Source organism: Lytechinus variegatus, chromosome 3 (genome assembly GCF_018143015.1).
Source record: "Lytechinus variegatus isolate NC3 chromosome 3, Lvar_3.0, whole genome shotgun sequence".
In the NCBI taxonomy this organism is placed as follows: domain Eukaryota; kingdom Metazoa; phylum Echinodermata; class Echinoidea; order Temnopleuroida; family Toxopneustidae; genus Lytechinus; species Lytechinus variegatus.
The window spans coordinates 8,149,401-8,167,406 of NC_054742.1; the positions used below are offsets into that span (position 1 = coordinate 8,149,401).

At 33.6% G+C, this 18,006-nt stretch overlaps 1 protein-coding gene across 2 annotated transcripts in view; it reads right to left on the bottom strand.

Moving 5' to 3' along the window:
• Window positions 1–203: 203 nt before the first annotated feature.
• The window catches only part of LOC121410141 (dynein heavy chain 12, axonemal-like), a 53,155-nt gene continuing 35,352 nt past the window's right edge, over window positions 204–18,006 (bottom strand). The window contains exons 45-67 of one of the 2 annotated variants that reach the window (XM_041602028.1): window positions 17,603–17,771; window positions 17,175–17,322; window positions 16,728–16,873; window positions 13,650–13,864; window positions 13,144–13,336; window positions 12,001–12,160; window positions 11,409–11,614; window positions 10,532–10,672; window positions 9,937–9,951; window positions 7,517–7,675; window positions 7,044–7,188; window positions 6,260–6,484; window positions 5,774–5,953; window positions 5,163–5,303; window positions 4,725–4,862; window positions 4,148–4,381; window positions 3,563–3,751; window positions 2,981–3,084; window positions 2,547–2,658; window positions 1,495–1,725; window positions 1,201–1,292; window positions 760–827; window positions 204–495 (exon numbers count right to left, since the gene is read on the bottom strand). In XM_041602028.1, coding sequence (XP_041457962.1) covers window positions 305–495; window positions 760–827; window positions 1,201–1,292; window positions 1,495–1,725; window positions 2,547–2,658; window positions 2,981–3,084; window positions 3,563–3,751; window positions 4,148–4,381; window positions 4,725–4,862; window positions 5,163–5,303; window positions 5,774–5,953; window positions 6,260–6,484; window positions 7,044–7,188; window positions 7,517–7,675; window positions 9,937–9,951; window positions 10,532–10,672; window positions 11,409–11,614; window positions 12,001–12,160; window positions 13,144–13,336; window positions 13,650–13,864; window positions 16,728–16,873; window positions 17,175–17,322; window positions 17,603–17,771 — 3,602 coding nt within the window. In that variant the 3' untranslated portion in view covers window positions 204–304. The remainder of the gene's footprint in view (window positions 496–759; window positions 828–1,200; window positions 1,293–1,494; window positions 1,726–2,546; window positions 2,659–2,980; window positions 3,085–3,562; window positions 3,752–4,147; window positions 4,382–4,724; window positions 4,863–5,162; window positions 5,304–5,773; window positions 5,954–6,259; window positions 6,485–7,043; window positions 7,189–7,516; window positions 7,676–9,936; window positions 9,952–10,531; window positions 10,673–11,408; window positions 11,615–12,000; window positions 12,161–13,143; window positions 13,337–13,649; window positions 13,865–16,727; window positions 16,874–17,174; window positions 17,323–17,602; window positions 17,772–18,006) is intronic. The other variant, XM_041602029.1, reaches the window with a different exon arrangement.

Consider the following 18,006-nt stretch of genomic DNA (forward strand, 5'->3'; position numbering starts at 1 on the left):
GATTCAGGGGCAGAGCCACAGGTGGGGATCAAGAAGGCAGTGCCCCCAGAAGCTCTCGTATTTTAACACCTTAACCAAAGGACCAGGCTATTTGAGATGTATGAAGGACTGGGGCATGAATGGGTCTCTGGCGATTTTTCCAACATTTTTTTTTTTCACATGAAATTTCAGAAATCAAGCCATTGTGATTTTGGGTCATTTTGAAATTTAAAAACCAGGAGAGTTGGCAGGTCTGCATATAATATCTTTATCACCCTGCATATAACTCTAAAGAAGCAAGTGAACGATAAAACCTCTGATGTACTCAGTCATCCAACCCACAAAGTAGGGCAACGCCCCTCTTAATCCAATGTTCTACCGGACGGTCAGTAGGAAGATGAATGGCAAGGACAAAGTTGGTAGAATGACCGGTGGTCGACAAGGTACCTCTCCTCTCACTAGTCTTGTACAGAGGGCTGATGTAGTCACCTTTAGACTTGAACTCTGCTTTTATGCCTGTAGAAATAAACCAGGTATCATCATTGATTGGAAATATTTAAGATATGCAAGCAATACCAGGTAACTCCAATACAAACATATATAAACTTGCTGAAGTAAAATTTTAATTACTAGGATTAATGAAAAAGCTGTTGCAGACAAAATTTGACTTGCAGGACTTGGAAAAAAAAGGACATGTGAATATTCAGATCCTATGAAACCTATACCAACAATTTCTAGGCAGCATATACATGTAAATACTGAAGAGAAAAGAGACCTTACCTGGTTTAATCCAGATGATTGGTACAGAGTCAAACAGAACCTTAGGTAATGACTCTCCAAGCATTCCTCTGAAAACACAACAAGAAAAACACGAATACTTGTAAGAAAGCAGCCTCTATCATTTGCGTGTCTAGAAGATTAATTGTCCCCTACATTGCAATTTTAAATAAATTCATAAAATATTCTAATTATTTACAAGTATCATACAGGAACTTTCACATTTTAATGACTATAGATTGTGTACCCAAAAGGGAATCGAACATGATTGTGTAACTAATAAATCGATAAGTATATCCAAGCACAAAATCAAGATTCAATACACCATTGAATTGAACTAAATTGTGTATACTCTATAATGTTGAACTTGTATTTTGATGAAATAAATCAAAGTTAAGAAATAAGAAATCTTCATCATGCATTTAAAATCTGATCAATGTTTACCGTTTCCTGTCCCATCTAGCACCATCCAAGAAGAGTCCATTTACATAAACACCATCTTCAGGGGCTTTATCAGCTGTCTCTGATGGTAACACCTATATGTGTGAACAGAGTAATAGAAAGTAAAATCACAATGAAGATACTATCTTTCTCTTACTGCAATGTTTGCAATTATTCAGATTCAATGCAACAAATAATTACGAAATATATTATGCATGTACAGAGCGATTTGTATGTTTAAAAAGGAACCACATATGGCCTCCATGATCAAACTAAAGAACAAACAACTGTACTCACCTCAAACTGGAAGCCACACTTGTCAATGGGTATGGTATACTTCCTAGCATAGTTCTGCATTGCTCCTGTCAAGAAAGCTTGAGTGAAGAAGAATCCAGACAACCAGAAGACCATAGGTTTGCCATCATCGTACCAATCCTGCAGGAACTTCAACCTGGCTAGGAAATCATTGATGTAACTACCGAGAGGCTTCAGACTTGGATAGGAACGTTTGGCCCACATCTCTGGTACCTGGGCAGCAAGAAATCAAAATAGAATAACATCCATATATTACACAATACACTGGATATACTTAATGTTTATATTCTGAAGTCCACTAGTTCTACTTAAGCCCTGGGGACCGTTTTATCAACATTTTTGTCTGACAAGTTGTCAGATCTGACACCTTTCCTTGATTCTGATTGGCTGCGAGGCACTGTTACTATAGTAACTGTCGGATAAAATGGGACCTGTCGGATAAAACGTCCGACAAGTCCTTTCATGAAACGCTCCCCAGGTCTCATGGGGCATTGCAAGAAACTTGCGATCAAATGTGAGTCTATTTTTGGTCCCTAAATCAACCATTTGTCTATAATTTGAATGTAAATCGATTTCTGATGTGCTTCTTACAAGAATGAGTGTAATCTGATTGGCTGTAAATAAAATTGATCAATTAATTGTAAAATTGCATCAGAATATTTGCAACTGATTGCAGTATTTTCTTGCAACACCCCCTAAGTCTGCTAAAATTATGGGAATCCAAATTTTTTTTAACATCGTGTTTGTTATATATTTTTTGTTTGTTTCCTTTGCTTTAGTGTTGAAGAAAACTATTCATTTTTTATATATTGCGAATCAAATTGTACCCCTACTGTTACAGATTTGTGAAAAAATTGGCTTTCATAGTTAAACCACGACCACAATCTAAACCCAAGTTCAGAAAATGGGTCCAAAGTATAAGTTTGATATGATATCTAACATATATTCAACAGGCCCCCCCCCAAAAAAAAAAAATTGCAATCACCACAATGCACCATCATTAATTTAAATTTAGAAATGTTCATATTTCTTACTTTGCCAATAAGAAGATTGTGAGCAACACCCTCTAGATCAGAGGACATAACAACCAATCCTTTTATAGCCTTCTGAAGATTGAGCAGACTACTTCGGATTGTTATCAGCAAGCTAGAAAATCAAAATGAAATAGATGAAGATTTTGTAAATAGATACTTAGAGATTAGCTGGAACAGTAAAATTACAATTTTGAAGGATGATGATAAGCAAAACAAAATGAAATTATAATTCAAAACTTTCAGAATAAAGGATAAAATGTAATCACAAACAAGTTAAATCCTGAAAATCTAATATCTGCATTGAAAAAATGACTTTTATACACTTTTATGAATCTTCTTCCAAAGAATATAGACAATGACTGAATCACATATAAGTGCATTCCCAAATGGAAAACAAAGTTTTTAGTTTTGTCACAATTCTTTTATTTGCTTACTTGTTAAATCTTTCCATCTCTTGCACTAAGACGGTGTTCATACTTTCATTGTATGTAACTGGATACTTGTTCAAGCCTGCCTCCAGATCAAAGTTTGATGGAAGCTGTGACAAAAAAAAGACATGAGAGTAAACTTTGATGAATATACAATCTTCATGTATTTACTACAAAAATCAAGTGAAACTATAGCTTTATTTAAAACATACACATTTAAAACAAAATAAATCATAAACAAACACAGATAAATAAACAAAGATGAGCACTTTTATTAATGCAAATCATGAGTTATGTGGTATGTTAAATAGATACAAATATAGTTGTATCTAACCTATGCACATATAAAAATTATATAAGGTAAATCTGCCCTTAGTCAAATCTGTATGGACCCAACAATCTGTTAACATTGGAGAAATCAAGTAATGTGGTATATTTCATTTGACTTATAAAAGGATGACTCATGCATGATTCACGTTTTCATCCTCGACAATTTATTTATCTGCATCAATATAGAGTTCAGGTGACGTTTAATAATACAAATGGTGAATTCCTACATAGATTCAGTTTGAAAGTAAAAATACTGACCTTGGAGACAATGTCTTTTGCGATGTCTGATAAGATGTTATCAGTTGAGCCACTGCTTCCTCCCATACCCTTACCTCCCATAGTAAGAAGGATGTTATCAAAGAGAAGTCTGGTCTCTTGAAGAGATTTGGATATGTCTACATTGTCATGCATACCAAAGACTTCAGGAACCTGGGTGACTGGTAAGGACTATAGAACAAAGAAACAAGTTTAAGAGTGAGATACATCAAGCAAATATATGTTCATGGATTTTTCATATTTGATTTTATATCGATTTCTTAGTGAAGGAAATTACTATTATCGATTACAAAATAAATACATTAAGAAATAAGTGAGAAAAGATAACTTTGCAACTCATCAATTGTCATGGAAAAACTTGATGTCTATAAAAAATGAGAGCATCAATTTGATAAAATGTTTTTTTTTCATCAATGTAACATTTACTCTTTAAAGAATCAAATAGAATTTTGTTTATGAATGAAAGTGTTATCATAAAAATAATATGCACCATCTGAAGGCTTGGCCATATAAATGACAAGTAAAAAGCTGACCATCAATAAGTAACTGATATGTGAGTATACTGACCTTGATGAACTCAATGTAGCTCTCGTAGGTTCCCTTAGGAGGTGAATGGTAGTCTCCACTTGGTGAAAACTTGTACTTAGGATCACTAATGATATCAGGAGTGTAGAAATCAGCCAGGATGGTGAGAAGACAGCGTCGATCCCATTCTTGAGTCACTCTACCACCATAGTTACACTCTCCAGTCAGATAGGAAATAGCAGCATACTGAACCTCTTCATAGTCATTCACAAACATCTACAGGAATAATGATATAACAATAATCAATAGTGCTGGTTCTATTAATTACGTCTATTCATAAAATAATTGGGAAAATATTTCATAAAGGTGGGAAGTAAAATATGCTTAACATTGTTGAGAAATTATCATTGCAAGAACATCTTAAATTTGTCATACAAACAAGGTCTCAATATTGTATCATTGGCATCCCACTCCCTCAAAAAGAAAGAAGAAGAAAAAGAAAGACTATAACACACAAACAATTATTCTTATATGTTTCACATTCATAGTCAAAGGAGGTTCTACTTTTATTAAACTGCAACAAAGATTTCTTTGTGTTTTTACTTTGATTAGTGATTACCTGTAATTGCCTGATGCTGATCCGAAGGTCAGACTCGTTGAAACCATAGGCAATATTCCATCCTAGTGGACCAAACTTTCTTCTTTCTTGAACCAGAGCATGGAAGAAACAAAGACCAAATAGAAGCTTCTCCCAGATCTACAAAAACAAACAATAAAACACAATGAACACAGATTACACAATTCAAATGCCTTTTTACATTAAGAAGAAGTAAATATATCAAAAGTAATTAAAATCTTAAATTTGTCCATAGCAAGACAATTCCATTATGGAAAAATCACTGCAACTGATTATTTTTTATGACTATGACAATTCATAAATTCATAGCCTTAATCTTAAACACTTTGTCCCTCTGATTGAAAAGGGTAAAGAGAGAAAGAGAGAGAAACAAATTTTTTTTTTGCAACTGATTTAACATCAATCTTTGTATATACTTACCAGTTCTTTTCCTGGACATGATGCAAAGAATTCTGGGTCACTGATAGGATCACTAATGTATGACTGTAAAAGATTCATCCTAAGACCAGTAGGAGGTTCATTGGTCATCTTAACACCATTCTGAAGAACAGTCACTGGAAACTATAACATTAACATAAGAGAAAAAGATTTTTACATATTATATATTGATAACAGAAAGAATTATTCACAGGGACATTACGGAACAATATTGGTAAATGAGGGGAATACAAGTTTTCATAACCATATTCAAATTGTTGGTCTACTGTAAAAAAATTGACAAATATGTACAAGACAGCCAGAAGTTCTCTGACGTTTTATCAAATATTGAATTTACTGTATTTCTATATAGAATTATTTTAATAAAAATGACCATGCTGAAGAATTTAAAAAAAATTAATTCTGAGAAAGTCTTATACAACTCTTCTCTAAACAGGTAAATATAGAGAAAATCAACTGAGGAATCTTTTAAGGACCACATATTTTATCAAAATATAGCTCCTATAAATACAATTTCTTGGATAACACATATAATTTACATCTTGAAATGTTCGCTTTCTGTTTCAAGAATTCTTCAAGAAACAATAGCTTACTTTGTCTGATGGATAACTCGTGAGCCAAAGCCTGAATTCAGGGTTGACATTTTCTGGACTGAATTCCTCACAAAGTTTTTCAAGGGCAGGCATCCAGGAGACGGCAAGATGACAATTCTGAAGTACAACCCATGTACCTTCCTTGATAGCTGTAGCAATTAGAGCTGCAGCTACAGGACCCTGTTAATATCACAAGATATATATTTCAGTGAACAAAGTTTCTAGGATAACATTGATACAAGGATGCTTGTGCAACATAGCAAAACATTAAAGACTCTTGAAACAAAACTAAATGACTAAAACATATCACTTTCTTGCAGTTTCTAATCCTTAATGATATTTTTGTGTTAAAGTAATTTCAATATGACAAGATTTCCCTCCTCTGGCCTAAAACAGGACAATTTCCTTTCAATATTTTACTTCTACCCTGTTAAACATTAAATTGCAAAGAAAACAATGCAACCACAACCTGAAACAGATTCTTACCTGTCCTTGTCCAAGTGAGATAGCATTAAATTTCTCTCCACTGAATCCTTTATCTCCAGCAAACTTGAGAAGAGCTGCCATTGGATCAGCTCCAGGTGAGAGAACAAAGATGAGAGGAGCACAGGCATGGGAGTCTGTAAAACTCTTAGCAAGGTCAAAAGGTGGTGGTTGGACAAACTTCTGACCAAGCTTGCTGATTACAAAATCTGTAACTAGCGGTAGAACCTGAAATGAGGATGTGAGTAATGAATTCAAAAGCAATTTCCAGGTTGATTTTAGATAAAAGGCGATAGAAATAAAATCTTCCAAATATCTTCTAATTTTCTTGAGTAATTGTCCCTCTTGAAAGTTCATTTAAAAGCTACTAATTACTAATACAAAAACTTAAGGAAATTCTTTTTCATTCTTGACTATCACATGGTAATATATTGTAAAATATTCTTTTATCTTTCCACTACAAAGAACATTCAAAGATCATATGACATCTTATTTTTACAAGTAAGTAATAACTTGTAAATACTTAAATGTGTAGTTCAAAACAACATCAACAAGAATGGAAATATATGTAACAATACTTCAAGAAAAAAAGAAGAAGTGTGGATTGAAGTATTGTTTGATTTTAAGTTGTCATTGTTATTTCACTTGTGTTTGATTGAAATGTTTATGCAACAATCTTATGATGTTCTGTCAATGAAAGTAGATGCAACACTGGTAAAATTTGTTTAGAGAGATATCTACTAAAAAAATAATTCTACAATATCCCCTACGAGTCCTGATTCATTACCTTATCTGGTCTAAGGCACCTAACAACAATAGCTCTTTGGAAGTCTGTAAGTTTGTCTTGCCATGGTGCTGGAAGTGACTCACGATGGGGTTCCTTACTCTCATAGAAGGTCTTCCATTCTCCTACATTGTCCTGGAAATTATCCCTGATGATTTTTTTTTTCATAATGAGAGAAAAAACACACACACACACACCTTAATTCCAGTTAAATATCTAAATTCCCTGATAGTAATAGCACTGGACTAGTAAAACGTCCATTGCAATAAGAGTATAGTCACAAACAACATTTTTCGTTCATTTTTTAAAATCATAAATTAACAAATGTTATTATGCTTTTTAAAGAAATTTGGATCACATGGTTTTGATACATGGTGGAAGATTCAAATGTCTTTTAGTTTCAAAATTTAAAAAGATTTACTTCAGAATGACAGAGGTGAATAGACAAAAATAGTTATTGATGATTAGATACTGACCTAAATCCCTTGAATGCTGGCATGTCACACATTCTACAAAGCTCATCCCAACTTTTATCTGAAAGCCATGATGGGTCTGGGTTCTCAAGTTTGTTTTCCAGACCTACTCCTCCAGTTAAGAAAAACATGGACTCCGTTTGATCCATCTCCTTTTTATCTCTAGAATAATAATAAAATAAAACTAGTAAATTTCACAATTATCAAAACTTTGCAGACATTTAAAACATTAAAAATTATTTTCTTTAAAATGATTTATAGCAATTGGAAACCACAGTACGTATTCATTGATGTGCTGTATTGGAAATTTTACAGAAAGACATTGTGAAATAAATTATTTATATTTCTGGAATTTGAGTGTTTATGAACACGTTGATTATTCATCTTTTCTTCATTCTTTTGGTTTTTGTTAATGTTCCATCATAATGTAATCATTTCATGTTTGAAATGTTATTCTACCATCTTAGAATACTGAATTTACTACTCCTAGTTGCCAACGATCACTGAATATCATGCTTCATACCAATTCGTATGTAAGAAAATGAAGTTGATGTTAATTTATTTCATGTTTTGAGATTCAATGATATAAGCAAATATGACAAATAACTTTCAGTCTCTTTAACTAGTTGGTAAATATGAATTAGCTTTAAACTTTCAAATGTAATAAACCCTACTAGGATCTTTGCACTCTCTTTATCTCTCTTATATATACTATTACATCACTTAATCAAACACAATGATATAAAATAATATGTTTAGTATCTTATCAATACAAAATAAACTTCGTTAGTAACCTCTACTGCCACCATCACATTGATAGACCATTTGACCACTACCAAAGTATAACATCTCAAAGGGATTACTGAATAAAGTGCATAAAGAAAAAACAATTGGAACGCCTCTGGCAGTCTCGCCTGCATTACGTGATTCAATTTAAGAACAGTGGAGACTTTGAAAACAGCTATTGAAAAGTTATTTGCAAAAGAAAACACTCATATGATAATAAAATACTATGTCCACTGACCCAACATGACCTTTGACCATGATCATGTGACCTAAGATGTGTGCATAACATACGTGATAATCCTTATGTCTATGTTTCATGAACTATATGTGTAGATCTATAAACTATCTTAAGTTATGATGCCATTTCAACAAACACCCTCAACACGGCCATTGAGTTCATTGACCTTAAATGGCCATTGATCTTAAATGGCCATTAATCTTGGTCATTTGATCTTGGTCATGTCATGTGACCTGAAATGCACAAAGGATGTTCAGGGATACTCAATTGCTTTTATGCCTAAGTTTCATGAACTAGATCCATAAGATTTCAAAGTTATGATGAAAATTCCACAAATACCTCCAACATGGTCAAAGTTAGTTGACCCTAAGTGACCTTTGACCTTGGCCATGTGACCTGAAACTCATGCAGGATGTTCAGTAATACTTGGTTACCTTTATGTCCAAGTTTCATGAACTAGGGCCATATACTTTATATCTAAGTTTTAATAAATAGGTCATTTTTTTTGTTATGTATTTTGTAGAAATAATTAAACTTCACTTATTTTTCTTCGATTAATTTAGCGAACTTAAATTAACTTCTAAAATTTTTGCATATCCTGTTAATAATTGTTTTTCTGCTTATCTGTTATGTATTGTACTGCGCAGTTGAGTATATCCAAATAAAAATTGCGCAATATAAATTTACAATTATTACAATTATTGAAATCTTAACCTTGGTTATCAATGTTGACACCGTCGCCGCCATCAGAAAAGCGGCCAGATGAGACAATAAAACTTAAAACTGGGAATGATTGATCCCTTGTGCTTAAACAGAAACTATTCAATATTTATGTGTATGAAACTTATAAAATTCTGGTACAGTGATTTCATGCTGATGCTATTATTATCCATCCAAAAACCTCATCTACATTAATCCATATTAATAACATTCATTTCTTGAAAACAATGTCATAACAAGAACAATTGTGAACAATAAAACAAAGTCAGTAAAATCTGTGCAAAACCGTGCCATGTTAGTAAATGTTTGAGTAACCAACACAGGGGTGGGCTTTAGGGTTAAACAAGGAAATTCAGGGATAAAACAGAACCATCAAGATGTAGAGGTAGAGACAATGCAAAGTTTTCATCAAAATTTGGGTGATTTCAAATTGGGAACATACATCTTTTAAAATAATGGACAATACATATTCAAACTTTTTTTTCACAGAATTTAGCCTGCACGCTTTGCCATAAATTCAAATGAATCAAAATAATAATCATTTAATGGTTGTTTTTATACTAGCCATTATCAAAATCCCGAAAAAAGACGTGCCCATTCCTTTTAATCAATTTCAATTTTGAAAAACTATGCATTGCCTTTTTCACACATGCAATTTGATTGGAAGAAAACAACTTACGTATCCGGAGCAGCCCTGTATAATTGATGAAAATTATAGTTCAGAAGATATATGTCGTATACATTTGATAATAAGCCATATATAATTCATGCAAATACACTACTGTTTGATGAATAATCAAGCTCTGGGTTATGAGCAGGCAAAGGTCTGGAAAGGTATTTTTCATGAATAAAATAAGGAATTAAATATGTAGCACATGAAAAATATACTAGATTAAAATATGAAATGTGTTTGGTATCGTGTTTTGCTGAAAATATTGTACAAATAGTATGACAAACGAAAAAGAGATTCCTTTATCGACGACAATATACTGTCATCTTTACATGATACAAGAATATTGAAAAAATGATTATGTAAGGTATCTACTCTATCAAACCTAAATGAATTGAATATCATTTACAAACAGGACAAATGATAAATTTATATGTAAATGAAAATAATGAATCCATAGAAGTCAATTAAAGCCTAATGACTTGGATGAGAAAATGTGTGAGGTGATGTACAATAAAATGATCAAATGGAAAAATATATGACAAGAAAGGAAATAGAGCCACCTGATTTATTATTACTGGGTAATAAACATGTCACTACTTACAGAAGAATATTGATGCAGAGAAGATAAGAGAAGAGGAGCTTATCCTTCTCAAATAATGAACGACATACATTGCAGTATAGATTATAGGTGAAGTGGTCAGACAGGTAACGCAGACGACGTTCCAAAATCTTGGACTTATTGCTATAACAAGAATAAATCAGAAAAATGCAGGATAAAAAAAAAGATTTCAAGATTAACAAGTGTCACAAATGCGAGCACCTAATACGCCCACCTGTAACACAGAAAATTAAGTTATTGGTAGCATCATACACAACAAATTATATGAGCCTATAGGTTAAGTTAAACTACAGATATCGTATTAATAAGGACTTTAGAAGTGTAAGGAGAAAAGATGTCACTGTGATCTTGACATCTGACCTTTTGACCTCAAAATCAATAGGCTTCCTGGGATCTATGCTAGTATTATACACATCAAATTATAATAGCCTAGGTTAAGTTAAACTGAAGTTATCACACTTAGGAAAAGTAACGGACGGACGAACGGACAGGCAGACACCTAGCGTGATACCATAATACGTCCCGTCTAGATGGGCGTATAAAAATAGATATAAAATAGCTATGAAATTAAAGATTAAATAAAATTATTGAAACCAAGAGATTATATTCTGCTCTTGTTACCATATTTCTAAACTCCAAGATGCACACACTCAAATTCATTAAACAGTATTACAGTAAACAATCTTAAAACTAAGTTGCATTTGTATTCTCTTCTTTTGAGACTGCTAAAATATTGATAATTTCTTATACATTATTTGTGTGTGTGTGTATATATATATATATATATATATATATATATATATATATATATATATAATATATATATAAATAATAATTCTAAAGGAAAGTGTAGTTTTACCTGTCTTGAATGGAATTGATGTAGAGATTGACAAACCAAGTGAGTGAGTATTGATACATGGGATCAATGTTAGGCAAGTCAGCGATCGAGAAGAAAAGAACGCTAGAATGTTTGGCAATAGGACGGTAGCCTGCTCTTGATTCGTTCAATTTCTTTTCTGTTTCCTCAGCAACCTTCTGTTTCTTAGAGATCTCATCTGATAAAACCTATCAAGGACAAACGGTTATTTGAATGCAATTAAAGAACTCACATCACCAAAGAAATCTGCATATTCTTGTGAATACTAAATTAAATATTACTTGTTATTCACTGATAATGTTTTTCATGCAACAAAGCATGCCTATCGAGAATTGGCTTGTACATTCATTACAAATGTTGCACTAGCATTAATTGACACTTAAGCAAAGAAAACTATTGCTTTTTGAGACACAAAGACACCAATGATGAGGATTATTACATGTTTCCTTTACATAAATCAGGAGAATTTAGAGAAGATCTACATTTAAAAAAAAAATTCACAAAGTACAAAGCCACTTTTATTTCTTTGATAAGGATGACATTAACAGCAAGATGACTTTAAAAATAGACTCACTTTAGATGAGTCTAAGACAAGGATGGCACTTTCATCTTCTAGGATGTTGCCTTCTGAAGATGACAAGGTTTCCAAGATCTTATCTTCAATCTCCTTGAGCTGTTTCTTGTTTGCTGCACTCTGGAGGATCAAAGCCTGTCGTTCCTCCTCTAGCTCAGGTCTAAAGAGGGAAAGAAGATGAATAAGGAGATGTTAAAATACTTCCATCACATATTTATGACTCAATTTTAATAGTGGAAGTATCATGGTGTAGCGGTTATGACTCTCGCCTTGCATTTTGAGGGACATGTGTTCAGAACCCCACCACGGCCTAACCTGAATCTAACACAAATTAAATTTGCATTTCAATCTGGAATTGGTGGTGATTTTTTACCTGATTGCTAAGAAAGCATGAATGCTTGTAAGCAAGCAACCAGAGGACCGACGGCTTAAGGTCCCTTCGAAGGACCTGATACTGAGGATTAATACCTTTAATACCAAAGGGCACTAGCGCACCAAGTGGGAATCGAACCCGGGTCACCAGAATACGAATCCCCCGCTCTACCGACTGAGCTATCACATTGTGTGAATATATGAGACCAAAACAAAGAAAATCAAATGATGTTTGCATTGTGGTATGAACAATTGCAAAAGTGGTTTATGGTACACCATGTTTTGAGTCCTAGAAGGACAGAAAAAATGGAAAAGTGGTAGGAATGAAATGGAGTGGTGAGAGAGTATTCTTTTCTGAATTGAGTGTAGTCCTTTATAGGAAAATACACCAGAAAAGTTGAGAGGTTTGAATAGTTGAAGAGATAAGAGGGCTGGCTCAAGTCTGTAAGTTATCTTGCAGAGCAGGAGAGAAGACTAGATGTTTCAGGCAGGCTGACTGTTCATCTTCTTTACTTCTACCACTATTTAATTTAGTTCTTCTGAGAGCCATTGCATGGTGTACCATAAACCATTCTACAAAATAAATCAAATATTTAAACATAAACCAAAGTTTGATTTTGCTGAAGAGAAGAATGACAACCTCAAGTTCCGATATCATAAACACACACACAAAAAAAAATTACAGGCAAGGAAATCTTAGATGAAGACTTGAATTAGTAGCAGCATGTAGTAAAACAGAACCTCCTACACTATACAAGAGTAAACCTTTACCTTTCTTTAGCAACCGCAATTCCAAGGAGTTGATCTTCTAAACCATCCTGGGTAATCATGAAATTGAGAAGTGAGACCTTGACAGAGAGTTCAGGTAGGTAGTGAGGGTTGCGTAGCTTAGTTGTGATGTAGAATCGAAAGTCTTGAGAATACTCTATAACGCTCTCTCCAAGCTTGATGCAATCAACACCTCCTGCATGACATGAAGTTAGTGAAAGAATTCAACTAATATGTTAAGATTACTGATGTCAGCTTATTTTTGGAATTCGTGATTTCTTATAATTTTCTTTCCTTATCAACAACATATCTAATCATCACCCATTTACAGAAACTTTCTATTACACAACAGTCCATGGAAACAAAGGCTGCTCCATCTTAATATACAATCAACATTATAAAACACATTTTGATGAAAGCTACTGAAAACAGGGCCAAATAGTCATCATCAACCTTTATCTTACATTTGCATTTGGATAAGATATGAGAATTGCAATGAAAGAACATACCCTGTTTGAAGGTTTGCTTGAGTAACAATGGCTCTAGTGAAGGATCAAGTTCCTCAGCAACATTCTCAAGAAGCAAAGGAGTGCCAAACTGTATACAATTTTCAAGTGTCCTCATATAGTCACCGTCAGTCAACTTGATGACAGATAGTTTGTTATCTTTCTCAGAGTTCTTCACCCACTTATTGGCTTGACCTTGTGGATCAATCATAAGGGGCCTGCCAAAAGCAAAAAGGCAAATCTTCAGTTTACAAAATGGACAAACAATGAATATATACTTCATCATCATCATGTAGTCAAAGTACACTGGTTCTATAAATCATTCAATTTAAATGCAAGAAAGTCAAATATACTGTATAAACCTCACAAGTGTTATTTCATAACCAGCCATACCATGTAACTAGACACCCTAAGCTTCAAATTTCAAGTTAAACCAATCAATGAAGAACATTTATCTTTGGCTAGGTACATGTCCAAAAGGTGAAAATCTGATTTTTTCACTGCCTTTTACCAAAAAATGAACAAGATACACAATCCTAAAGAGATGTCAACTCTGCATGAAAACGTATGTCTTTTGTAACTTTTTTAATGACACTAATAAAAATGTGTTCTGTTGTCTGTAAATGCACCATTTTTTGTATTCTGTCATATCTTAGAGCCATTTAAACTTATCATTTTGTTTTTTGCACTTTTTTATATCGAGCTTGATAATATTTCAAGTTAAAAATACCCTCAAAAATGTGTCACGCGAGTCACAAAATTACATCCGTAGTTTAGGTTATTCAAAACGTATCGGGTAGTATAATTTGTAATTGAAAAAAAAAAGTAAGGAGTATATAGTCCTAAATCAAACCAGCAAAGAAGATTGCCAACTGGACACCTCTTCATTATGAAAAAAAAAACACCCTAAAGTGCTGTCACGCGAGTCTCATTAAAGTTTTTTAGCGTATATCACGCGAGTCACATATCACAAAACAAGTAATATTTTGGGAAATAGGATAATGATTGCGATTTTTTAGGCAGATTTTTAGGCAGATGTCAATTGTTTAGGCCTGAATGATTACTTTTATTTTAACAAGTGGAATGCCTCTGGCCGTCTCACCTGCATCACGCAGTTCAATATAGCAGCAGTGCTGACTTTGAATACTACTCTAACTTGCACAAGATGTTCAGTGATACATGGTTACTCTTATGTCCACTTTTTATGAACTAGACCAATAAACTTACAGAGATATATGATGGTTATTCAACAGATACACCCAATTCGGCCAAAGTTCATTGACCTTTGACCTTGGTCATGTGACCTGAAACGCGCACAGGATGTTCAGTGATACTTGATTACTCTAATATCAAGTTTAACGAACTAGACCAATAAACTTTCAAAGTTATGATGGTAATTCAACAGATACCCCGATTCGGCCAAAGTTCATTGACCCTAAATGACCTTTGACCTTGATCATGTGACCTGAAACTCAAACAGGATGTTCAGTGATACTTGATTACTCTTATGTACAAGTTTCATGAATCAGATCCATAAACTTTCAAAGTTATGATGGTAATTCAACAGATACACCCAATTCGGCCAAAGTTCATTGACCTTTGACCTTGGTCATGTGACCTGAAACGCGCACAGAATGTTCAGTGATACTTGATTACTCTAATGTCCAAGTTTAACGAACTAGACCAATAAACTTTCAAAGTTATGATGGTAATTCAACAGATACCCCCGATTCGGCCAAAGTTCATTGACCCTAAATGACCTTTGACCTTAATCATGAGACCTGAAACTTGCACAAAATTTTCAGTGATGGTTGATTACTATTATGTCTAAGTTTCATGAATCAGATCCATAAACTTTCAAAGTTATGATGGGAATTCAACAGATATCCCCAATTCGGCCAAAGTTCATTGACCCTAAATGACCTTTGACCTTGGTCATGTGACGTGAGACTCGTGCAGGATGTTCAGTGATACTTGATTAACCTTATGTCCAAGTTTCATGAACTAGGTCCATATATTTTCTAAGTTATGATGACATTTCAAAAACTTAACCTCAGGTTAAGATTTCGATGTTGAATCCTCCAACATGGTCTAAGTTCATTGACCCTAAATGACCTTTGACCTTGGTCATGTGACATGAAACTCTAATAGGATGTTCAGTAATACTTGATTAACCTTATGGCCAAGTTTTATTAACTAGGTCCATATACTTTCTAAGTTATGACGTCATTTCAAAAACTTAACCTCAGGTTAAGATTTGATGTTGACGCCGCCGCCGCCGTCGGAAAAGCGGCGCCTATAGTCTCACTTTGCTTCGCAGGTGAGACAAAAACTGTGTTGAATGCTATCAGTAACACATTTGTGATTACAATAGGTAGTCCCACATTTAAACTTTCATGTAAGTAGATGTATCAGAGCATGACTTTAAAATTCCTTAGTTTTAAAGATAAAGAGGGTGCAAATGACCATAAATGTTCTGTTTGAATTGGCCCATTTTACTGTATAAAATCATGATAATTTGTTCAATTTGTAGTCCAAAATTATACTTGTCATGACAGTCACACTCCTGTGTCACATTTTCAAATGGCAATCAACTCAAAACAACATCATGAATTTTTAAAATAAATCATATTTCCAAATGATTCAAAATACTCTCCAGAAAATTTTATCAAAATCTGGCAAGTATCTTCTTAGGATATTACAGACAAGAAGAGAAAGGTCAGAAATTGTCAATATTGTTGTGTCATGCAAGTCACAACAAACAAATTTAAATATCTCCTACAAAAATGACTGTAAATTCAGTTTGTTGGACAATGTGTATTAGTATTATCAATAATTTGATTGAAATAAATAGGAAAAACAAGTCTGCAATATACGATTTTCAAGTAATCAGTCTTAAGAAGTTTGAATTTTGTGTCAATGTCACACAAGTTACAATGGAATGGATGATAGGTCATTACACGGACAAAGCATTGATATATTTGCTGCCTGAAATCCACAATTTGTCAAGGATAGGGGTCTACTCAAATGCATTATTTGCTTTAAAAGTAACCCCCCACCTTTACCAGGAAGATCACTCACCATCGTCTGGCATTGTCAACAATTACACCATTATCAATTGAGAAGTTGTCTGTAGGGAGACCAGCAATGTTCCAGGCTCTGATCTTTATGGGTTCTCCTAAAGTGTTACTCAATGAAAATTCATTTGAACATGGAATATTCTTCTCCTGTTGCAAACACAGAATAAAAACCATAGAAAAATAAGTTGCAAATGTAACTATTCTTAAGTACAGTATATTCATTTAAACTACTTGGATCTCTTTTTTTTACTGAGTAATATTCTTCTAGGGTCATTCTGGAGAACAAATACCACAATAATGATAAATATACAGAAAATATTTGTGTAATTAAGTAAGACATTCTAATAAAGAAATGCAAGGATATTATCAGAGAAATGACTGTTTCTATGCTTGATGAATTTACAAGAATATCATTGTGTTCCTAAACAAGGGTAAAGTGGAAACATACCGTGCATTGCTTAGTCCAGTCTGTAGTACAAGCTTGTCTATATGATGAAGTGAAGGCTCCAAGGTAGGCAATGACACCAGATGATATTAAAACATCACCAATCAAGTTGTCATAAATGCTCTGCAAATTGGCAGCTGCTAATGTCCACCTATATTTTGAAAAGGATTTTTACATTAATCATACAATCACAATTGATACTTGTGGCCCAGTGTGTCTTGGAAATCACTTCTCCTAATCATATCATCCAACACATGCTACTTACAAATGAAAGATTTTTCTAAAACAAATGTTACTATTTCAGAGATATAATCATAGAACAATTTACTGAATATTTTTATTTCCCATCATGATGAATTATTTTGCCAACGCTGCACTTCAGCAAAAAGGAAAATCACTGTGTTAAATTATGATTGTGAAATGACTCTTACCTTTCCTTCTCTCCACCAAGTCCACCAATGAGCTTTTCTGCTCTCTCTAGTTTTTTAGCACAAAGGTCTACTTGCTTCTCCAATTGGTCCTTTTTGTCTGTCATCTCCTGGAACTGATCTTTGAGAGCCTGCAGACGTTCTTCAACGGCCTTCAGCTCAGCTCGTTTGGCTGTTGGATAAAGATAAACATGGTTTAAATATAACCCTCTATTTGTATCATGAGTCTAATAATTATATTACATTGGATGGCTCAGAATGGAATACCATATTGTCTCATACTCAACGCTTAATTTTGTACAGGCGCCTATGGGATATTTGTCGGATTTCAGTCATTTTAGGGATATGCTCTGATACTGCACAGGCAATTGATGCAGACCAAAATACGCATTTTTAATGTATGGCTA